Source organism: Neodiprion virginianus, chromosome 6 (genome assembly GCF_021901495.1).
Source record: "Neodiprion virginianus isolate iyNeoVirg1 chromosome 6, iyNeoVirg1.1, whole genome shotgun sequence".
NCBI classification, from domain to species: Eukaryota; Metazoa; Arthropoda; class Insecta; order Hymenoptera; family Diprionidae; genus Neodiprion; species Neodiprion virginianus.
In genome coordinates, this window is record NC_060882.1 from 25,373,285 (window position 1) to 25,396,388 (window position 23,104).

Sequence of the window (23,104 nt, forward strand, 5' to 3'; positions counted from 1 at the left end):
ACTCGGCAAGAAACGGTGGCGCATCGAATATTCGACGTTTCCGTACGTGTAACACGAACGTGTTTACGCATTTGCCGCGTTACATGACAGACTTGAGCTTAAATCTGTATAGGTGCGTAACACGCAGACGCGCGTATAAACGAGTCTCGTACCTTGCCGTTAACCAAACACTGAAACACGCTGCAACGGGCATGCAGAGATGAATTTTACGATGGTATTTAGTCTACGATGCCGAACGAGGCCTCGAGGAGTACCGAGGCTTGGCCTGTTCTGGCCCAAATTTCGGGCCCTGCCAAAGCTAGGGGGCGCAGGAAATTCCCCCTTTCTCAGTTCTGTTTCAACCCCGCGCGATCCTCGCGTGACCCCAAGTCGAAGAATCTCGTCCCCCGATTTCTTCCTGCAGACATCTCTTGTTTACACAGGCAACCATCGAAGAAGCGAGCGTGTCAAGCCGGAGGCATATTTCGCGCCTGTTCAGGCAGCGCCGTCACGATATCTTTCGAAACGGAGATAAAACAGCGGGAGGAAAAAATAACGAGGCCCGGACGGATGAGAGGACCAGAAAGTGATCACGGCCATCTGGAGAACGCGGAGCGCAAAACGACTTCGCGAGCTGTCGCAGGCGAAGGGGAAATCGCCATCGAGAAAATGTGGAAAATCGAAACTGCTGGATCAATTTTTCGAAATTAGTAAACTAAGTTGCTGTAATAAATTCGTACCGAGTTTCAATCGTTGTAAGAACGGACAAATGGAGCGACAGTGTCTTACTGTTATGCACCTGAATAAGCTGCCCCCTTCACAAGACTCCGAGGGTTCGGAGAAGTTGACGTCCAGAGTCGCGTCGACGGTAATTAATTCCAGAAGGTTTTCATCCGCCGTCAAGCGTCAGCGTCAGCATCCCTCCGAAAGGCCGTCAAGGCACGTACCACGATGAAAATCGTCGTAACCGACGATGAGAGGTTGGATTGGTGAGCGACTAGTTTCAACCCCATATCCTGCTGCAGAGAGACGACAAAGGCCGTGTGAACCCGACGATTAAAACGCATGAATGGGGAAGCAGCGCAGCGGCAGGCTCGATGCCCGCTTGTCCAAGTCCGAAAGTGTTGATCCTTAGCAACGCAGGACAGGTTATGCCACGAAGAGAGATCGGTGTAAGAAGCACCGGGATCTTCAAGCGACGTGGTTCTACTGTCAACAGGGATCTGGCCGGAGGAAAATGTCCCGGTTAAGCCGATCCCGGGGGCTCTGCACGTGCTCCAAGTTTATAGTTTTTACCCAAAGCATCGCGGTGAATGTTACGCCGCCTCTTTCAACCCCCATGGGGAGAAATCGTTGGACGAAGAAAGGGTGCTCTGGACTCCTGACGCGGTATTTCTGATCGTTAACTTCCAAAGGTGCTTCACGTTCCACCCTACAGGTTCCGAAATTCAGGCACGCTTGGGCGGTACACATCTGCATAAAACACCCACATGATGAATAAATAGTTGACACGGTCTTTTTTTTTGTTTTTTTGTTTTTTTTTTTGCGTACGCATACGGCAATTGGTGCTACGGTTGGATTGTGATTATTCTATAATATAGTACGCGAAAGGCGAGAAATAAACATATGTAGATGAATCGAGAGGCAGGAATCAATTTCTTCTTTCAAACGTCACCAAAAAAAGAATTCCCGTTATAAGCAAGTCGCTGTCGAATTTTGTGTGCATAAAAAATGCAAGGTTCCTTGAAGCGATATTATTGTCGACGTGAAAAACGGAGGGAGTCGTGTTCTTTTGGACCACCCTGGGGCACACGAACATTGTAGGATCCAACCAGCAGCGTGGTGTTGGTGCGTCTAGGGAGAGAATGAGAGAGAAAGAGAGAGAGGAAGGATGGATTCTTTGACTTCGCCGACCGGAGGAGCAGTGGCTCTTACACAGCGGTGAAGCAGCAAGGGCGGCAAAGAACGAGTTAAACTCACCGAGTAATGAGTTAGATTTAATCGCAGGTCATTGTGGCGGACTAAATGGCCGGAGGATTACCTCGAGGATCGACTCCTTCCCCGATGCCGATGGCCAGCGAACGGTCATTAACGACCGAGGAGGACGATGATTCGGTATTTCCCTGACCGAGATTGGGTCTCGAGCTATCTCGAGGGCCGCCGCGGATGAGCTGCGAGGCGCAGCGTCTATCCAGAGCTTGCGTTTAGAGCCGGGATTTTAACCCTGGAATCGTTATACTCGTTACAGGGCCAAGTTGGACACGGATAAACTCGGAAGCGCGGCGGTCAAATTAGACGCCGTGTAATCCTCCAAGGATATCCATTTAGTTTTAGAGTTAAGACTCCATTAACTCCTCCGCTTTACTGCCCGTGTAACCCCTCGACTATTCGACTATTCGACTATTCGACTATACGACTATACGACACCCGGCGATATACTCCCGCGCGACTTGTCTCATCGTTTCAAACCGTGCGTATTACCTCTAATGCGATTCTCGTGTTGATAAACCTCAAACCCCTCGCCCCTCTGCGCATATATCGCCTTACGATCGATCGGACGAAAACTATGAAACTGTCAAAAGCTCAAAAGGCGGCCGTGGAATTCATTTCTAACGATAAGTGCATTTTCCAGTTGCTTGCACTTATAGAGCACTTGTAAGATTTTTTTCAGAACGATAGAATAAAGTCTAAAAGTAACGTTGGAAACATTCGTTGCGAATGAACACATTTGATCCGACGATTGTTTCAAGATTCTCTTAACCTCTTGACGAATTTTTGAAACTCGACGAAGTGCTTCGAAAAAAGGAAGATCAAGAAGAAAAAGCAAAATAAAAAAAAAAAAAAAAAAGAGGGGAAAAAATAACAAAGGGGAAAAGTAACGACCCAGGGACATCGTTTTCGACCTAGCCTAACGGATGATCGTTTATGTATCTAGTATATAACCGGCGAGTTCTCCGACCGATCCTAACTTGACCCTGGACCTTAGGAAGAAACATGGAATGAGCTTTACGGTCGTTTGTGTGATTAGGTATACGCGGAGGCGTAGAGCACAAAGCTCGGATTTTTTATTTCAATTTTTTTTTTTTTTTGCTCTTCGCAATCCACGCACACGAGGCATGTAAGTCTATATTTTTACGGCTCTTTACAGAACACGAAGAAGATGCACGCTGCACTATCGTCGCTGAGGAATTATGGGTAATACCACCACGGTTCAGAAGAGATCACAGATTTCATGCTCCCCCGCCTTCTGTTATTCGTTAAGAGATTTAAACATCGCCCTTTGACCCGATATATCCACTGCTTATCAAAATAAACGAGCCGATTATTACCCCTCAACAATTTTTATACACACACGAAACGTGTTATCGCAGATGTTTATGAATTTTCGTATATTATATGGAAAACTCAGCCGTATTTTACACCCGTACAATCTCCCTTACTTAATACGCGTATTTACAACAACTGAGACAAAAAATTACAAACACGAACGACCGATAAAGATTGGCTCTTGAACTTTGGAAGAAGACCCGCTAAACGTTTATCAAACTCAATCTAACGGTTTGGAAACCGGTCGGTGCGACACTTCGTTGCATCAAAGATCAGCGGTGAGAGGGAGACTGGATGAAGGATGGAGGATGACGACCACCGACCATCGCATCGTACGAAGTACCTTCTTTATCACGCCGAAGAAACAACCGTAAGAAAAGACACGGCCCAGCAGAGAGTTGAAAAATGTATAATCTTTGAGGTGGTTCCCAGGGTGGCGAACCACGGCACAGCGAGACGTTAATCGGTACGATTTAGTTCTCTCCGTCAACCCTCAATTGTATCTTTATACCGCCAGACAACGTTGTACACTACATTTAGTCTCGAGTAAAGTCTTACGGGAGCTCAAGATGATCCTGTTTTTTCGAGGCGGATGGTTTTCGTTAAACTTTCTCATGCGCCGCAGCTACAACGTCAGAATAGACCTGGACCGCCGTTGCACAGGAGCGCCATGTGTTTCGTCTATGCAGGGGTTCTCAGGCCTCGGTTTCTACTACCGAGAATAAAACTCAAGTGTATTTGCCCCCGTGTAGTTTAAAACCAGTCTCCGCTCGATTATAACCATTGTAACCATGTTACTCGTCGGAATGATTGCACCTTGAAATCTTGTTTAGTTCGAGATTGCGGCGAGGGTTAATCTTAAATCGTGTACCTCTTGCTTCTGTCACGTTTTCCGATTGTGATAACTAATTGTGGAACTCGTCGTTCGAGTAGAACGAAAAACAGTAATTTTCCATTTTTACCTCACCTTCAGCCACTGTGTCTCAGACAGAGTTCAATTAAATTAGGAGCGCACGTGTGTTACAAGTATAGAGAATCTAGGTTTTCGGTGTTGCCACACAGCCGCGGGCAAGCGTTATGAATTCCGAGTAAATAACCAGACCGCGATTTATGTATCATCGGTACATGTGTATAAGTCTGAAAGATCTGGATGAGCGTTCTTACATATTCAACGACGTGTTTACGCCTACCGAAACGAAATCACTATACGCCCACGTGGTCGCTCCTCTCTAGGATTTGCGAGTTAATATACCCACCTTATCCACAAATATTTAATTTTTCTAATATTAGAATCTCTCGACTAACCACACAAACGAACTACAAGAGACTCGGTGCCGTCTCTCGAATCGAGCTTGCAGAGCGCGCCTTCGCAGCGAACGGAAACAATTACTTCTTTCGAAACTTTTTCTCCCTGTTCTTGCTTTCCTCGCACGATATTCCCCGTTTCAAATCCCTCCGCATCCCCTTCATCCAAGGTCGGACCTCCCAGCCTCCCGAGCCACGAACCCTGCATAATTCACCTAATATCCGCCCCTGGAGCCGAAGGGTGGTGCGGCACAAGATACTTTGCGCCGCGTTCTTCGGGGCGTTTAATAAGCCCCGTGGCGTCGAGAAACGCGCCTCTAATTTCCCCTTCTGCTTCTTCCTCTTCTTCGTCTTCTTCTTCTTCTTCTTCTTCTTCTTCTTCTTCTTCTTCAGGCTTTGACAACGAACAGAGACTCGGACTTGAGCTTTCGGCCCATCTTGCGTGTGGGTAGATGTACACACAGTCCGTATTCTCAAGTGGGTTCAGGTTCTTCGTCAAGAGCGGCTAGTGACCGAGTGACTTTTTCCATCGAGGGTGCCGACCCCTCCTCCTCCCCCTACTTATTTCTCTCTTTGTTCGATATACGAGATGGGTCTCGGTCTTTCGTCAACCGTTTGACCGCTTCGCCCCGGCAGTCTTCGATGCGATGCAGTCTTCAAAGAATCACTTTTTATTCTATTTACTTCCTCCTCTTTAATGTTTACCCTTTCGTACACACACCAGATATACGAGTACATATCTTACGCCGGCCTGTAGACGCCTCGATTCTTCTCAGTTTCTTATGGTTCACGGGTCGGTGTCCACTATGATGCGTCGCTTGAACAAATATATCACACACCGTGAACACACACATATAATATAATACTAGACACCCGTAGACTATAATGTCCCTTTAGCACTTTTTACGAAAAATTTACACAGCTAGGTATAACGATGCACGGTAATATTCGAGACGATGTGAATAAAAACGGCCATAGCGGGTCGCGGAAACGGAATATACACATTTTGGCAAATGCTTTTCGTTCATTCCTGGTACGACTATTATAATCCTATGAATTTCTGTAACCGCGTAGAGTGTAAGAAGTCCGCAAAGGCGCGAGCGAAACTTGACACGCCGAGAAGTAGAGCGAGATCCTTCCGCGAAAGGAAGTCTCGACTATTAACTTTTTCCCCTATATAATATATATACGACAGCCAAATCGTTTCTCGGTGTTTTGCGAATCGTCGTTCTTCTCCTTCGCCGACGCGAACAAGAGAATCGACGGCCGATCCGCCCACCGATACATGTATACGTCGACCACATGGACCGCGTTTGCTACTCGTTTTTTAACCTTCCATTCTATGCAAAAAATATTGCTGTGACCGCGTTACGTGTGACGGAATATTGCTTTCGATTTGCTCAGATGTTGGGCTCGAGCGCTGCGGTGGAGGTTCAAGAATTACTGACCTGAGCGATCGACTTAAAATAGTACCTTGGCCAGTGATAGCGAGGTTCCGGTATTTTCTCTCGCTCGTAATATATCGATGACCTATTTCATTTTCGTCGGCGAACGTGGTCGGACCAGCGCCGCTGTAAAATTCGGGTCAATCATCGGTTCTCTGTCGATAACATTCCGCGCCTTTGTGATACGGAAAGACAAAGTATTTGGAAAAACGCCATTGAGTAAATAGAAAAAAGTAGAAAAGTCGACTGAAAAAAGATACACCGAGTCGGTTGAAACTTGCACCGTTTCATTTTTACGGGAGTGAAAATCCGTTGCCGTACAATAAAAAGCTAGAGATAATTCTATAACGAATGGTCGAGGTCCAGGATCTTTGACGTTCACAAAGCGGCACTGCAGCCCCTTTTTCTAGGAGCTTATATTATTGCTGCTCGGGGGGGTTCACCGTTTAATTAAATTACATGGGGGTAATTGTTGGTGAACGATTTGAGTATAATGGTAAACCATGCAGGCCTCCATGCTCCCATGTTATACATACATAGGTTACAGCTTACACTCGCGATGAAATATAACGGATGAAATATTGAAGGGGTGGGACCGGCCGGGTTATATACCTGAACGCGGTAGGTCAGTGTTTGGAACGTTAAGTTGAGAATTTTTTAAGCCTAAACTTCTGGAGTTTATGCTAAATGCACGGAGGGTGGTCTTGGCTGTTCCGCCGCCTTCGAGGAGCAAGGGTCTCCGCATCTGTGCCCCACCTTTGGCTTTGCTCCTTCTTGCGTTTCTGTTTGTTTTCCAAATTTCAAGTCTTCAATAAGCGCGAGTGTCCCGTGGGGCTTGTTTTTTTCGTCTGAGACGCGGATCGGGAAATTTCGCCGATGATCGGCGCGGAGAGAAAAGCGAAAGAAAGAAAGATTTCCCCATCTGGAACAGCTTTGTCTTGTGTCTTATAACCCTCGATAATCATTTATAACCCAAGTCCCTCTGGAACTACGAAAAAGATGACATTTTGGTTTTTACTGAATAAATATTGTAAGGATCGGTAACCGAGCGCGTTTGGTATCTACTTTTTCTAAATGGTGTTAAGAAAGAAAAAAAGTGTGGAGAAAAAATTTTTGCCCTTCACCGCCGTTTTCCTAAAACTAAACCTAGAGCAGCTAGGTCAATAGATCATTAACGCTGCTCCAGTGCTCGGAGGAGCCTGGCAGACCTGACGAAAACCCAAAACAATTATCGACTGTGGGAGAGAGGATTTCTCTCCCTCTCTCTCTCTCTCTCTCTCTCTTTCCGTCTCCTGGCGGAGAACGGTATGAGTATAAAAAACGCACAAGCAGGTTCGAGGGGCGCAATAAATTCTGTAGCGTCGCGGCAAACGCGTCTCCGCAGTTCCATCGCCCCGCGAAGCACTCGATCTTGATCAGTCCAAATACTTCATCCCGAACCGCGGTGAAAAGGGACGAAAGAGCACGTGGTGCGTGACACAAAAACGAGAAGGGAAAATTAATCGGTGATCGTTTCGAGGATGACGCGACCGATTCCCCACGAATCTCGACATCTGATCCCTTTTTTGGCGGTGTACGGTAGAAGAAGAAGAATAAGAAGAAGAAGAAGAATTCCAGTACAACGAAAGTTTACTTATACTTTCGCCTTAATGGCCGTATCAAGAATTGTTTTTTTTTTTTTTTTTTGTTCTTTTTCTGTTTTCAACAATTATCCCGTACGGAGTAAAATAAAAGTAGATACAGAAACACTATTCAATTTTTGTACATCTATGTGAATGCTATTCACGAGCTATCAAATTCCAAGTAGCAGCAGTGTTATAATAAGAAATTGTGATACGTCTAACCAAAAACTGTACACAACCAGTGTTAAAAACAGACCGTGTATCACAAGTGTTGGAAGCCGGTCTGCTACATTATATACAGTATACGTAACATGTATATACATACATACCTTTGATGAATGCGTAGCACTTTATCGACCATCAAAGTGTCGGAAATTTGACCAGCGATTATTTCTTTCGCCTCCCCCCACCCCCTGCAACACCTGCTGCCAGAGGTGTTTCCTTTTTTTTCTCACACAGTCGATTTCGTGATTTCACCCTCGCAACGCCACCCTCTACGAACGGGGTGTTAGCAGCACCTGTCGTCGGCAGACCGGAGAGGAGAGAATTTTTCCCCCCAAAGAATTGGAATTAGTGGGTAGAGAAGAGAAAGGAAACGAAATAAAAAAAAAACACCACGACGATTCTGATGCACGGATAATTCCGCATGCAGAAGGATTTTACCCCCAGTTTCGTTCTAAAGAAAGAATCGCCCCGCAGCAGCGTCTATTGTCGTTATTTTTACGGTGATCGGGCGTCAGCTGTTGGGATCGTAAAAATCGGCGTCGCCTGCACGACGCCGTCGACGTCCCATGAGAAGTAGGGGTGGGGGGGAAGCATGAAAAATTAAAAAAAAATTAAAAAAATAAGGCACACGTTGATATTGCAAAATAGCCAAAATATCCGCTCCGATTTTCCTCGAACACTGTACGTATATACATCATACGTTATACTTTTCTACTCGCGTCGCTGCAGAGCTTAGATCGCAGGCGGCGTGAATTTTGCGTCAAGCTGTGCTAAAAGCTGGCCAAAAGCCAAGGATCGGTATTGCCCGGTCGGCGTCGCGACGCCGAGTTCCTGCAGCAATACAAGCCGCAGCTACACTATCTCGGGGACGTTTGATTCCGCGTATTTTTTCAGGGATTACACCCGTCTGTTTTGCGTTTTATACACTCGGCTAAGCGTAAATAAAATGTTACGCACTCGCTGCACCCACACCTTTAAAAGCTTACAACAGTTTAACCGCCCCGCCACGTATGCAGGCGTGGGCCAATTTTATCAACACCCTGTTCTGCTACGTTAAAAAAATAAGGATGGTGATAATTTTTTTTTCGCTTTCGTCTGTTCGCAGAGGACGTTCCGCGGCGAAACCTTACTCATGTGCCATACTCCGATCGTCCAGTAGCCGACGCTGTAACTACGTCGCCATAATGACGTCACGAGGCTACTACGTAAGGCTTATGCTTCTTGCGATATTCGGCTTCACCGTCACCCAGACCAAGGAAGTTCGACTAGGTGAGTTCAATTTATTTACCTTACTCCTGTCTTCTTTTGCCGACACGAGTTTTTTCACATTTTCTCTATTTACCCCCTTGAGACAAAAAATGAAATGAAACCAACTAAAACGGGTACAAATTTTATCACTGTCTATAATTGTTTTTGCTTTTTTCCAAACCACAGGTATTAGATTGACGTGAATAAAAATTGTAAAATATGCAATACAAATTTCGCTTATATCTCTGCGGAAAAAAAGATGTTTAGGTCGTTCGGAAATTTGTTGGAAAACAATAATAATGTTACATATAATATATGTATATACCGTAGGTCTCGTGGCTGTTGGACGTATATTTCGGTACCAAAAAACGACAAAGATGGTGCCGAGGCGCACGCCGCGAGGCTTCTTCTTTCACGAAGGAGCAGAGTACAGTTGGTAATCTTACGGATTAGCGGTATAAATCTTGTAGAACGTTATACTGCTGTTTCTGACGTAAATGTCACTCTTCTTTTCGACCTCCACTCCGCCATAACACGGCGAGGCTATAATAACCGAATGCCAGCTGTTTCCCCCTCGCCTGCAGCAATTGCCATCCCCACCTCTTTAATGCCGTTGAATTTCACGTATATACGTACACGTAAAATTGCTATTATCAATTTCATCCGAGGTAATCACTCGCTTCAGCCGAAAACGAAACTTTTTTCAAAGTTCTGCATCACACCGCATCATATTACAGTCCACGAAAGTGAAAACGAAGAATTTTAAAATAGAAGAAAAAAAATTACCCGCACAGACAGCGAAGCTTATACATACAGAGGCGGAGGGTCGTTTGTTTCGAAAATTCGTTCCCTAATTTTTTGTCAACCTGTCAAAAGTCGGGGATTGCGCGGGTTCAACGTTGTAGATAATCTTGAATAATACCCAAGGTATTTTTAAACTTGGAGATGAAAAAGAAAAAGAGAAAAAATTTTTGTTGAATATAAGTAGGTAGCTCTGAAATGATTTATTTCTCTTAATTTTTTCCATGCAAATGTATAATTTCATACGACAAAATATCATTCGACATAACATTTAAACATTGACAGATAAATCAAGTTGGGTTTCCTTGCTGCAATTCGACGGATTCATGGTTGAGGCACCGCGTTTAAGTATAAAAAGTGCCTTTATATTGTTGAGAAAACATCAGAGCAGAGAGGTTGTCTTATTTGAGGATGAATTAACGCTCGCAAAACCATGGCAAACATTTACCAGCCGTAGGTTATACCGATGTTTGATCTTGTCATTACCCCACTCAAAAATACCTAACGACCCGCTTTACTCTTTTTCTCTCTCTTTCTTTCTCTCAGATTTTTCCACTGGTTTTATTGTTGAGAGTAATTTCACGAACCAACACAACTAACGTCATTACGAGAAAAAATCCGGTTCGGTATAGAGGATAATTGGTCTAGATTCTATACAAACCTTTTTTTCCCCCTTATCCTCGGCATCTCTTGTGGCGCTTTGCTCTCAAAATCGACGAAACTTGTCGAGTGTACAAAAAATAAAAAAAAAAAAAAACAACACCAATAATAACGCGTACAATACAAGTAATAATTTCCGAACCAAACTTCGGGTACTTGACCTAATGGAGTATTTTTAAATTAAGGTGTCAGTGAAAAGTTGAAGAGTTTTAACGCGCAGACAAAAATAAAAGATATCTGCCGACTGTGCTGTATATGTACTCATTTCGAGAAAATGACACAGGGGGAAAAAAAACGAATGGAGAAGGCGGCGAGAGAAAAAAAAAAAAAGAAAAAAGAATCAGTCATGGGCAACGAATAAACGAGGGAGGGAAAAAATGACTAATCCTTATAAATGCACTCGAAAGATCCATGGGCGAGATAAAAAGAAATAAAAAATCCATCGCCTACCAGAAGCGGTTGGGCAAATCGATTGACGAAGGTTGAGCTCAATTAGATACACGGCATACACGCATGTAGGTACATACCTATACATAAACAATAACTGTCATTAAGGTCACAAATTGAGCGCAGGGATAAAAAGTTTGGGACCGATCGGTCGATACGCATTATGTTAATTGCCCGTCATCATTCATACACGGGCCAAATGCGTTCCGTGATTAATTATGCGTATTAAAGTGTTATAATTACAGCGTCTAGACTACCGGAATTGGCTTTCCAGTCCTTCGATATCGCGTTAAGTGCAGGTGGCGAGAATCCCGAGTTCATAGATTATATTATACATTTAATAGCCCGCAATGCCTGTAAGTAAATAAGTCGAGGAATTCTCTTATACCGCGTCGAGATAGAATTTCGATTGGAAAGAAATGCTTCGGACTTTTATTTCATCCGTTGTATAACCACGCTGCAGGAATCTGAACCCGTGTAAGAAAATAGTTCGGTCTTTTGCGTTCCGAAAAATACCGAAGTAGGGAAAAAAAAAGAGCAAGAGTAATATTACCGTCGCAAATTTCTAGCTTCTGCAGTCCCTACGAACATATCTGTTCGCCAGATGTGTCTCTCGGTCCGTGAACCACCCATCGTTAAGGCTCTTTCGAAACAATAAAACCCGGATGGACCAAGGGACCGAGATAACCGTACAGAATTGTCGAGTATTGCCCACTTGAAACGGTCAAGGATGTGAAAATAGTACTTACGGCTAAGCATCGAGCGAATAACAACAGATTTCAACGGCATGGAGTTGAGGAAATGCCGGATCGATCGTTTTTGCTTAAAAATTGTTATTCTTTAGTTACAGACGTGTAACTGACAAAAAAAAAGAAAAAAAAAGCACATCAAACTATCGCTTACTTAGCTTTCACAAAAATCGAAATCAAGGTGGATAGCGAACATCGCGGAGCAAGCGAGCAAGTAATACGAACATATTATTCGATGTCACCTCCTTCTCTCTGTCAAACCGTCGAAATCGCACCCTGCCATTTCTTTCATTGTCCAATTGGTGTAGGTATTAGCTGCTATTATGCTGTTGAATGCATTGAATAGACAAAAGATTGCAGCGACTCTCATCCTGTAATCCTCATCTCATCCTGTCAACTGGGAATTATAAGGTAGATGCGTGACGAGTCGAAGGAGAAGCCGGGTACGATACGTTGTATGCCATACACCTCCGACTCGAATGTGACTCGAGGTATTATCGCTTCACGTACGATTGTGAAACCAACACCGAGGCGATTTGTCGCAAAGTACATTGTGAATTGTCATACCGTTCGTACGTTAGTTCGTTAGCTAGAGTGATATATAATGGCCAGCATGGTCGTCCGTGCAGGCATTCAATGACCCGCGTGGCAATTGAACAATTGAGCCAATCATAGTAATACTATACGAGTAGTATAGTAGTATTTTCGTACTCTCGATATGTTTCTTTCAATCAAATATACCGTCCATGCATTTCACATGTATTCTGTATACATACATGCTTTCATTGCCAGATTATTACCGAATGCAGCGCGTATAACGAGACACTGCATACAGCTAATTGTAATTCAATTTAAGAGAAGACGATCGCATCGTCATTTGTAACGGACGATAAAATGTTCGGTACTGTGGTAAATTTGTCACTCAAAAAAAAAAAAAAAAAAAAAAAACGAAAAAAAGAAAACTACTTCGGTGAAGATGAAAAGAGAAAAGTAGCAGCGGAAGAAGAGAAAGAAAGAAATAAAAAGGCAAAGCCGAGGAATTCAATTCAGTATTCAAATTTGAATGAAATTCATTCGGAAGACTGCAGAGAACTGCGCTTCGCGGTTGGCATTAGTTATATGCCGGTAATGAGCTGGATAAAAGAGAAATAATATATAATATGAAACACGTTCGAAGAACATCGCGTTAGCATAGCGCGATAGCAAACTGGCATCATTCCCAAATTTAATCACACGATAAGATAAAAAAGAAATAAAGCGCACACGAAAAAGAAGAAGAAACAGAAAACGGACGAGAAAAAATCACATCCATGAATCGTCGGCCGATTAAATCGGCGATGAGGAATCAGATAATGAGAAGAAGAGAAGAAGAAAAGTAAACACAAAAAAAAAAACTGCACGATAAAACAAGAAAAACACATCGAATGAAAACCGTCTCACCGCAACGTCTCAATCTTCGTGTCTGGCCGCGTCTCGTCTCGTCCGATGTAGGTAAAAGGCGCTCTCGCGTACGATTTAATTACAGGTACACGTGTATACAGGCATTTAATTTGTATGTAAGAGAGGCGTTAGTCCGTTACCTGAGACCCGAGTGATCCGAGAGGGTGTTGCGGGCGTCTCTGGTCCGTCTGTATCTAGAAGGCAGAGATCGCGGCCTAATTCGTTGGGCGCCTTGCTCTGGCGACGATGGTCGAGTTCGACGACGGCTGTGTGCCGCCTCTGCGGTGCTGAAAAAGAAAAAGGAATTTTAATTAGATTGTCAAGCCGGCGTTATCGCTTCGGCGACGTTAAACCAACTATCCGTATAAAATTTTCTGTGCTGCCGCGAGTTTATGTTACAGTACGAGGTGTCGAGAGCTGAACTGCGGTTCCGTTTCGGTCTCCATAAATCTTATTCCACGCTGAGGGGTGAAAAACAATGAGAAATGCAAGAGAAAAGATATTTAAACCGATAGAGACACAAAGGGCGCAAAGTAGCGAGTGGTAATCGGGGCGGTGAAGCTTCCTCCGTTCCCTCAATCGCATCCCTCGGGGTGGTGTCGAGTTACTTTCTCTCCCACGTGGTGGTTCCCCTCCCCCCTCCACGCGATGCAGGCATATAGCTTATGGTATTATAGGAGAGGGTGGGGGGGAGGGGGGGGATCTCTCGACAGATCAAACGATATCTTTACTCTGAAGTGGAGCCCATTCAACCGTAGAGACATTTATAATTCTACAAAAGAAGAAACTTAATCTTCTCCTCCTCCTCCTCCTCCTCCTCCTCCTCCTCCTACTTTTCCTCATCTTCCTCCCTTTCCTCTTGCACCCTGTGCGGCGAGTCAAGAAAAGAAGAAGAAGAAGAAGAAGTTGTCTAGTCTAACTGATCTGAGGTCCGGACCTCTGGACGTTAGTTTTTCGTATATCGGACGTCTTTCCGAAGGCGCGGCGGAAAATTACGAGCATCGTTTAACTTTTGCCTGTATGCCGTGTGTATGCGGCTTAGCAGTCGCTAGTGTCGGCGTCTTTTCACCAAAAGGAAAAAGCTGTAGAGATAGAAGGATAGAAAGAAAGACGAGGCGTTTTCCAAATTTCTTTTGATCGTCCAACTGGCAATGCGTATACATATATTATATGTATATATAAACGAGTCGTTAAATGACACCTTTGACCTGAAGAGTCGGCGATAGTCGATGATCAATTCTCCTCAAAGGAACTAATACGATCAGATCTACAAGCTAGCTTGATATCTAATTCTGCTTTTTTCAAAACCCCACATACACACATCTCAGAATTAATCAATCCGATCGCCGACGGCGTAGATTAGAGATCAATGACGATGACGATGTAACGCAACCAGCATCAAACTCAAGTTGTGATCAGTTCGAATTTGTGTTGAGTAATATATCCGAGTTCTTCGAGACTTCTCTTTTTCATTCCGGATTCCGACAGCTGTCAAACACAATGTGTAAGAAACAAAATAAAATTAACATGAAAATAGAAATGAAAAACCGACAGGTGCACGTACCGACAAGCACTGTTTCACTGCAAAGACTATCAGCTCCGCAGGTTGAAATATGAATATCAGGTGCGCGTATCGGGGATGCAATTAAAAAGGCATAAATCACACGGGTGTCGTTAGGGTGTCCCGTGAATGTAGCGTAGACTCGGCGGTCGGTCGGTTCGAGTCAGAGGCAGAGACCGCCTCCTCCTTTTTATCTCACCAAAGTGGATAGATACTATTTCGAGTCGCGAGGCAGGGATCGCAGGCCTTGGATTTCTAGCTCCTGTTTCAGACTTCTAATGAGACATCGGCGGCGGTGCAGCGGCAGCAACGCATTTCTAATACCTACCTAAGTAGCCGCAGGCTCGGTGCTGCTTCGGCTGGCTTCGTTTTAATCTTCTCCATTATCGTGTACGTGGGTGTGTGTGTGTGTGTGTCTCTGCGCGCGTTGCTTATTATTTCATCTTATATCCTCGTCCAGTCTAATTTCTCTCAATTTCTGATACCAGAGTTTGTGCTGCGAGAAGTTACGTACTCGTGGTGAATTACGTCGCAGGTTACGGATATTTATAATGTATTTTTGATTCCGATCACGATCGGCGATAAAACTTTATACATAGGTGCATGTAATGTTATACATACATACGTATATACCCATATACATACGAAAATTCGACGTACCGCCGCAAAAACTCTCCAATTAATTTACGGCGAGCGCGTGCCACATCGAATAAGCTCTGCTCTATATATAGACTATGGGGTGTTCGTAAGCTTGCGAGGAAAGCGAGCTGCTTGTATGTACCTAAGCTTGAAAAAAATTTCTAGTTACCGAACAGATTTTTTTCGTCACGTGTTGACAAAACGAAAAAACGTGATCGTAGAAAAAAAAACAAAAACAGAGAGAAGAGAAAATTAAAAATCATTTTGACTCGTCAAGGGAAAAGTTCGATTAGAAATAGTTCGGTACTCATGTGTCAGTCCTCGAGGAAGAAAGAGTGATGTAAAGAAAAAAAAAAAAAAAAATTATAAAAATGAAACGATAAAACAAAACAGTCATAATGCACGTTACATAATAGGATTATACGAATGAGAAAAACCGTGGACGTAGGTATTAAACTGTGTTTCACGCTTGTCACTTTTCGTTAACGTTCAATTACACTCAGTTTCACGAATTCATTAATCTGATGGTTGACTGGAATTCTCCGCTAAGCGTTGGACACGTTAATTCGTGATTTTTTACTTCAATTTCAACCGATTATTTACCCCCCCCCCTTTCTTTCCAGTCTCTTCGTCTAATTCTCTTTCTTATATTCTTCGTTGTATGTCAGGGCGAACGATTGTTATTGTACGAATCCCCTAAAGCACAACGATCCAGTTCGTATTACCAAACATCGTGAATTCCTGAACAATTTATACGAGACAGTTAGTTGCACAGTGAAGCCGAACGCGGGACGAGCCATTAGGCCAGAGAAACCATTAGCCGGGTTCGAGGTTTCAGGCTTGTGAGAATCTGGCGAGCAGCTTTTCATCGCAACGTGTAACGACACATAACGTTACCCGGTCTCACCCCGTTGTTTATTTCCACAAGTCAATGGTTGACTCGAACCTCCGTGTATAACCTGGGCGCTTTCAGGGTGCGTCAATCATTTCGTGTGTGCATATACATATATTAGGCACACGTTTCGCCCCCGACAATCGGACGTCGGTACGAAGCGACCCGTCACATCATCCCCCGTTTAAAACGTTGTATTTCAACCATCTCGCCAAAGTCACCCCGCAAGAATTACGCGTCGGCGTAGTTTACGCAATACCTACGTCGTCGGAAGTTTTCTTCGTGGTTGCAATACACACCGTAATATGTATTTATAAACGGCATTAGGCCGTCGTAACGTTCGTTTGACAAGGAGCTTTCAATTGAACCCTGTGTTACATGTGCTCAATGGACGATTCACGCGTGGATTTACACTCATCAACTCGGCTCGCATATATAGGGGCGCGAATTTGACCCGTTATTGCCCGATGGCCATTCAATTGGTAATAATAATCAGTTACTTAAGCGAGGGTATACCGAGTTGTCGCAGTTGCGGACAATATCGCGGTTATAGTTCAAATTAGTTTAAACTATTTCATCCCCGGCGCGCGTAACGAATTCCATGAGACCGGTAAATTCGAATCTTGTTCGGATCTCGATGAAACCAATTATCGCGGAAGAGCTTTTGCTCCGGGCTAATGCTACCGTCGGAATTGAAAATTTTCCAAATTGTAATCGGTAAGTGGCCGTTGGCGTCGGTCTTCCTCGAGGATGGACGTCGGGACGTCGCCGTGTGACGTCACTGGCCATGTGGCCGACGCCAGGCGCCAGGAATAGCGTAACACCGATAGGCCACGTCCAGCCACGAGCCAACAAACGACGAGTCCTGCGATTGGCCCGGAGATGGAGTTTGACTTTCTTCTCTAATTCCGCAATACGATCATTCGACGTTATAAAAAGTCAAGTATACATACACATATGTATACGTACACGTGAATCGTGGAATGGCGAAGTTCCAGATGCGAGACAGATGACGGAAATCGGTGGAAAAGCTGGAGTAAACAGCTGGTATAGGAATATACGCGGTGGGGATAACAAACTGTTCGATATCCGGTGGAGCTGGTGGATTATGGAACAATGCGCGACTTGCGCGAGGCAACTTCTGGACCAAAGTGGATCGGCGTCTCCCTACTCGGGGTTAGTCCAGAGCAAGCGACGCGAGTCGAGAGGATGTTTGGAGACAAACCAGCTCCAGAAATAATACTGCGATGTAGCGTAGAAACAGCGATTTTCGCGACTCGACGATCCGCGCGAGGAGAGTTCGGAAGGCTTTGGTAAAAAAGCGACGAGAATAATATTCCCCGTAAGTCTTTCAGCGACGCGTGAACTTGAATTATTATTAAAAAATGCTGGATGGCGTCCGTTTTTCACACGTTTCATCCGACTTCCCTTCGCCGCAAGCTGACGTTTCCTCGTCGTTTCCGGGGACCAAGGTTTTATTTATAAAGAGAGAGCCGACGTGGCGTGGGAGAGAAGAGATTCGTAAAGACGTTGATACTCGATAATTCATTTAAAATCGGCGCCGCCGGAAACCGTGGGCGCGCGAGTCTGGAACTGCACGTTTTAAAAAAATGCATCGCTGCGCCGTTGCAGCCTAAAAGTAGAAGGAGAAAGACTCTCAAACGTCGGATCGATTTACGTCACGATCCTTGCTGCGCGGTAAGGCTTACCATTATAGAGATTATAGATTGAAATCGCCCTGCGACACTTCCGCGTGAATGACCCTTACAAATTTTCAGCTTGTTATAGTAGGTATACTTCGTTGGGTATATGGACCAAAAAGAACCCTGGATGCAGGTGCGGCGAAACGAGAATGGACGGGATGACTTTCAGGCACATAAATTTTCTACAAATAAAAGGAAAGAGTAAATAAATAACGACCAGATAAAACAAAAAAGAATATACCGTGCAGTTTATGTATACCTATATGGTGGACTGGTCACTTTATTGGTTTAGTTGACGAGCTAAAAGAAATTCAGTTTACATAACGCAGGGTGCAGTGTGCTATATAGCACTGCAAGAAAATCAAACAAATCAACCAACTCTGGTTACTCAATGGGCGTAAAAGTCATTCCGATTTTTGGAACAATACTCGAAGCGAACTTCGAATTGCGTATACATGTGTCTAAGAGAATTTGTTCAAAGATCGCCCCACGCAACTTTGTTACAAGGAACAAATTGAAGAATCATAAAAAAGGAACGTCCAAAGCCATTAATTTCGCAAGACAAGCCTGATTCCGCAACGTATTGTGCAAAATAAAAATAAAAAATACCTCCTTAGTTCTTTCTGCCAGCAAATCTCTCTCCGGCGTTACTCTGGCTTTCGTAGCGAGATAAACCCGAGTTGTAATTGTGCATCGGCTAATGGCACCTCGGGGCCGCCTATGTTTAGCCAGAATGCATTCTGCATGGGTATGCATGCGAATATGCGGCGGATCTCGGATGAGGCTTGAGTAAGGGGGGAAAGTTACAGGACAGCATCGCGTTTCAGTTCTGGCCATGATCCAGGATCGTCGCATCGTCAACCCGGGCTCGAGTCCCTCGTCACCTCATGAATGAACAAAACGGCACCGTGTCTATCGCTTGGAGAGGGTGGTTGCTGTGCGGCTATTGTGCGTTTCTTCTCGGTTTCGTTGCACAGACTGCGATACGTGTGTGATACGGATCATCGCGTCGTCGTGCCGAAAACGGCGGTAAAAATCGACATGAATAATTACATCGCGTATGACAATCTAAATAGCCCGGGACGATGCAATGAAACGGTTGTTAAAATTCTGCTCGCGGATGTATAAAGAACGCGGCACTGTAATTTATTTGCGCAGTAAATCCATCGGGCAGACCGCATCGTAATTATACGTTGCGGGACGAATTCTAAATTCGAAATAATCCCGCGTCCTCACTCTGCATTATTTTGTTATACGATGATAATATAATTATCAACAATCTCGTACATCCCGGTGTATAAAGTCATTATATATAGCCCATGGGGTAGAGGTATCAATTTTCTCCGCATACGTCGCAGTGGGCGAAAATGTAAGATCTGCGTCACCGAAATACCTTCGGTGTAAATCTTTTTTGCTCGAAACACGTGATTAATTCACCCACTTTTCAGTCGCTATTTTAAAATCGCAGCGGATGATTCGCGCGGGCTGTAAAACCTGAGGCGTCTCAAGCCAGCGGCGCAGCCGTCACGGAAATACGATTAACTCGATGAAGGAAGAGAATTTTCTCGAAACCGTTTCACCCCTCGCTTTGTTTCAGATTTGATAAACCCCGACGTTGTGATAAACGTTGGAGAAAAGCTGCGTATCCGATGTCAACCGCAACCCGATTCGCAAACATTTTGGTACAAAAACGACGTACATTTCCAATCGTCGGTACCGAAAATACGGGTAATGAGCGAGTGGATAAGATTCAAGGCAGTCCAGGTGGAGGACACTGGAATATACGGCTGCAAAGTCGCGACGAAAAACGTGATAGAGTGGAAAAACGTCTCGATAACGGTTGTCGAGCCGCCCGTTGAAGAGCAGAGAGACGAACCGTTCAACCCCGAAAACGCGGCCCTTGAAGCGCGGCGACCGGAGGAGGAAACGAACGAGCTGGAAAACGAGGCCAGAAAACGTGAGTTAAAAACTCCTGGAGCCTGGCGTGAAATTTTTGCAACCCTTTTATAATTTTCTCCGTCGTAATCCTTCGATTTTCAGGCATGCCGGAGCCGCTTTCGCTGCACATAGACGCCGACCCCGACAGCGACAAGGCGGACGAAACCGAGGTCGGGATGCACAACACGACGGCGGAACTGAGTCCACCTTATTTCCCGAAGATCGACACGATGCACAAGGTGATTGCCAAGCCGGCGGGAAACACGCTCAAACTACGATGTCCGGGGAGCGGGAATCCCATGCCGAACATAACTTGGCTGAAGAACAATCAGGAGCCAGAAAGGTCGCTCGGGATCGTTAAGATACGGGGCTGGACCCTGAACATTGAAGACGTCGTCCCCGAGGACGGCGGAAACTACACTTGCATCCTGTGCAACTCCCTGGGTTGCACAAATTACACGTTTAAGGTCGACATTATAGGTGAGCATCAAGGTGATACCAGTAGTAGTAATAGTAGTAGTAGTAGTAGTGACGATAATGATTCATTGGCGATGTCAGTATCACTGTTTCTTGCTTCCCCCTCGCAATTCCTCGACGTGTATCCACGTCGCAATGCGACCACGTGCCACCGTGTAAACACCATGCAACGGTGGATACAGCCAAACCTGAGTAACGAATAAAGATGTCTAACGAAATAATTCAGAGAGATTCCCGCACAAGCCGTACATCAACCTGGGATACCCAAAGAACGTCACGGCACAGTTGGGATCCTCGGTTCAATTCAAATGTTCTATCGTATCAGACCTGGAGCCTAACATACAGTGGCTAAAGGTCTATGGGAGTCCCGAAGAGGACAGAGAGCCCAATGGAACTCAGATCGAGGTACATCGCAATATCACATGTGGACCCTCTCGTCCGTAAACCTACCCTCTCGATTGGACGCATAAAAAATAAATAAATAATAGATAAATACAATAAACAAATAACTTATCTCTTGTTCCCTAACCTATCGCCAATTTATACAGACGGGCAACGTTTCATGGGCTAATCATGGTGGCTGGATATTATATGTATACATGTAACACGCACATTGAGCAGAAGAGAGACGATCATCAACTGCTCTGGTGGTTGGAGGTGAAGGAAAAATTTACTCAACACATTAATGTTTATCCGGCATTCATTGTATTTGGCCAATGCCAAGGTCTTGGTTCTGTGACTCTAACTCAAAAACCGCTTCATGTTTCAGGCTCAATTGTATATTTTCTTTTATTTTTCTATTCTTTTCAGCCTATGAATGAGTTTCATTCTGAATTCAAGGTGTTGGTTGTTGTAATATACACGTGGTGAATGGTTATTAAAAAAAATATATACATGTACATATATATGTAAATTCTTCATGATACAAATCATATCATGCTGCGAAAATTTGTAGGCTTTCAAACGGAACTGGATAAAGTGACGGAGGAAAAATTTTGGAAAATATAATAATTGAGCAAATTTCGACCTGATATGATTTCTAGGTGGATAATGTATAGTTCTATCCTTGTAATCACTTGACTTTAACCGAACGAACGCGAGCCCATGATTTGCCGGTGAGATTCCAATTAGTAGTGAATAAGTAGAGCGACATCTTTCGCTCTGTGTAATTGTTACCTATTCCTGTTTGGAAGGAACCGAATTGGAATCGAAAGGTGAAATATGCTCCGTTCGTTTTGATACTGTCCAATGTTATACCGCATCTTTTAATCCTCATATACCCGCGGTAACAAACACATGTCTCTAAATACGGTGGTTGGGCTTATTCTCATACGCAGAACGCTTAATTCATCGACCGATCCTGACGGTGGCGCCTCAGAATAGGACAGTACTAGTAGGAACCAACACTACATTGAACTGCCGAGTCCTCTCCGACGCTCATTCCCACGTGCAATGGTTCTACGGGTTTCATAACACCCTCGACACCACCAACAAAAGTCTCGAGGTTAATAACGATAATAAATGATGTCTTCGTGTCGCGGATGAAGCGATGCCTTGTATGCCTTGTAATTGTACGCCGACAGCTTGTTCGATGCATGCGGAATAAGTTCAGCAGCTCTGACAACAAATACTCGATTACTCGTTAGAGACCAATGTGTGAGAATTTCTGTCCCGCTCTATGCTCCGCACTCACGATCAGACGCTTTTAACCGATCTTTCTCGCTTCCTTATTTTCCTCTCTCGCTTCTTCAAACTCTACAGAAAAGTGTACGTCAAATTCTCTCCTATCGCTTTACGTGTGGTTCTGTCGAACGAATGACTCGGAGGCGACGGATCGATCGATCCCTAATCGGCACGGTTTATGATATCAGGTTGGCGACACGAGTAAGCCGGACGTTTTGGAATTGGCGAACGTAACGAGCGAACACGAAGGCTGGTATACCTGCATAGCGGCGAACAATCTGGGCGTCACATTCAGCAGCGCTTATCTCCGAGTTGTGGAATGTGAGTAGAGGGGAAAAACAGGCGCAAGCAATATTTCCCCGAATAATTATCTCTCAAATAATGCATCTTCCCGCACAGCTCTTGAAGAGGAGAACCGGGTTCCGCTAACAGCTCGGCCTCAATCGGTCCTGGTGAACGCGTTGGCGGGTATTTTGTGCACATCCTTTCTCTTCGGGATAATAATCGTTGTCAGTATATTCCGACGACTGAAGCGAGAGAAGATGAAGAAAATACTGGCGATAGAAACGGCCCGAGCTGCTGTGGTAACGCAGTGGACGAAAAAGGTGATCGTGGAGAAACAGCATCTGGCCAACGCCCAGAACGTTCAGGAGCCGCTCCTAATGCCGGTCGTTAAAATCGAGAAGCAAAAATCCACCGCCACGGCCGAAGACAACTCAGGAGGAAGTATTTCCGAGTACGAATTACCGATGGACAGTGCCTGGGAACTTTCTCGGGATCACTTGGCGCTCGGAAACACCCTCGGCGAAGGAGCATTCGGAAAAGTTGTTCGCGCCCAGTCGAACTCCCTTAAACCCGGAATACCGAGCGTCGTTGCTGTCAAAATGCTCAAGGGTACACGCCCAGAATTACAATAATTCATTGATCGATTAATGTACTAGTATAAAAAGTAAAAACAATCCT

General features: G+C 44.6%; 1 protein-coding gene and 1 long non-coding RNA gene across 4 annotated transcripts in view; one reads left to right on the forward strand and one right to left on the reverse strand.

Moving 5' to 3' along the window:
- The window catches only part of LOC124307478 (uncharacterized), a 43,112-nt gene extending 29,541 nt beyond the window's left edge, over positions 1–13,571 (reverse strand). The window contains exon 1 of the long non-coding RNA XR_006908826.1: positions 13,389–13,571. This is a non-coding gene — a long non-coding RNA (uncharacterized LOC124307478). The remainder of the gene's footprint in view (positions 1–13,388) is intronic.
- The window catches only part of LOC124307465 (fibroblast growth factor receptor homolog 1-like), a 48,105-nt gene that overhangs the window by 20,600 nt on the left and 4,401 nt on the right, over positions 1–23,104 (forward strand). For 2 of the 3 annotated variants that reach the window (XM_046769128.1, XM_046769127.1), the window contains exons 2-7: positions 9,009–9,172; positions 19,641–20,000; positions 20,084–20,461; positions 20,685–20,863; positions 22,330–22,462; positions 22,541–23,035. In XM_046769128.1, the coding sequence (XP_046625084.1) occupies positions 9,088–9,172; positions 19,641–20,000; positions 20,084–20,461; positions 20,685–20,863; positions 22,330–22,462; positions 22,541–23,035 (1,630 nt within the window). In that variant the 5' untranslated portion in view covers positions 9,009–9,087. Of the gene's footprint in view, positions 1–9,008; positions 9,173–19,640; positions 20,001–20,083; positions 20,462–20,684; positions 20,864–21,795; positions 21,963–22,329; positions 22,463–22,540; positions 23,036–23,104 lie in introns of all 3 variants that reach the window. The other variant, XM_046769129.1, reaches the window with a different exon arrangement.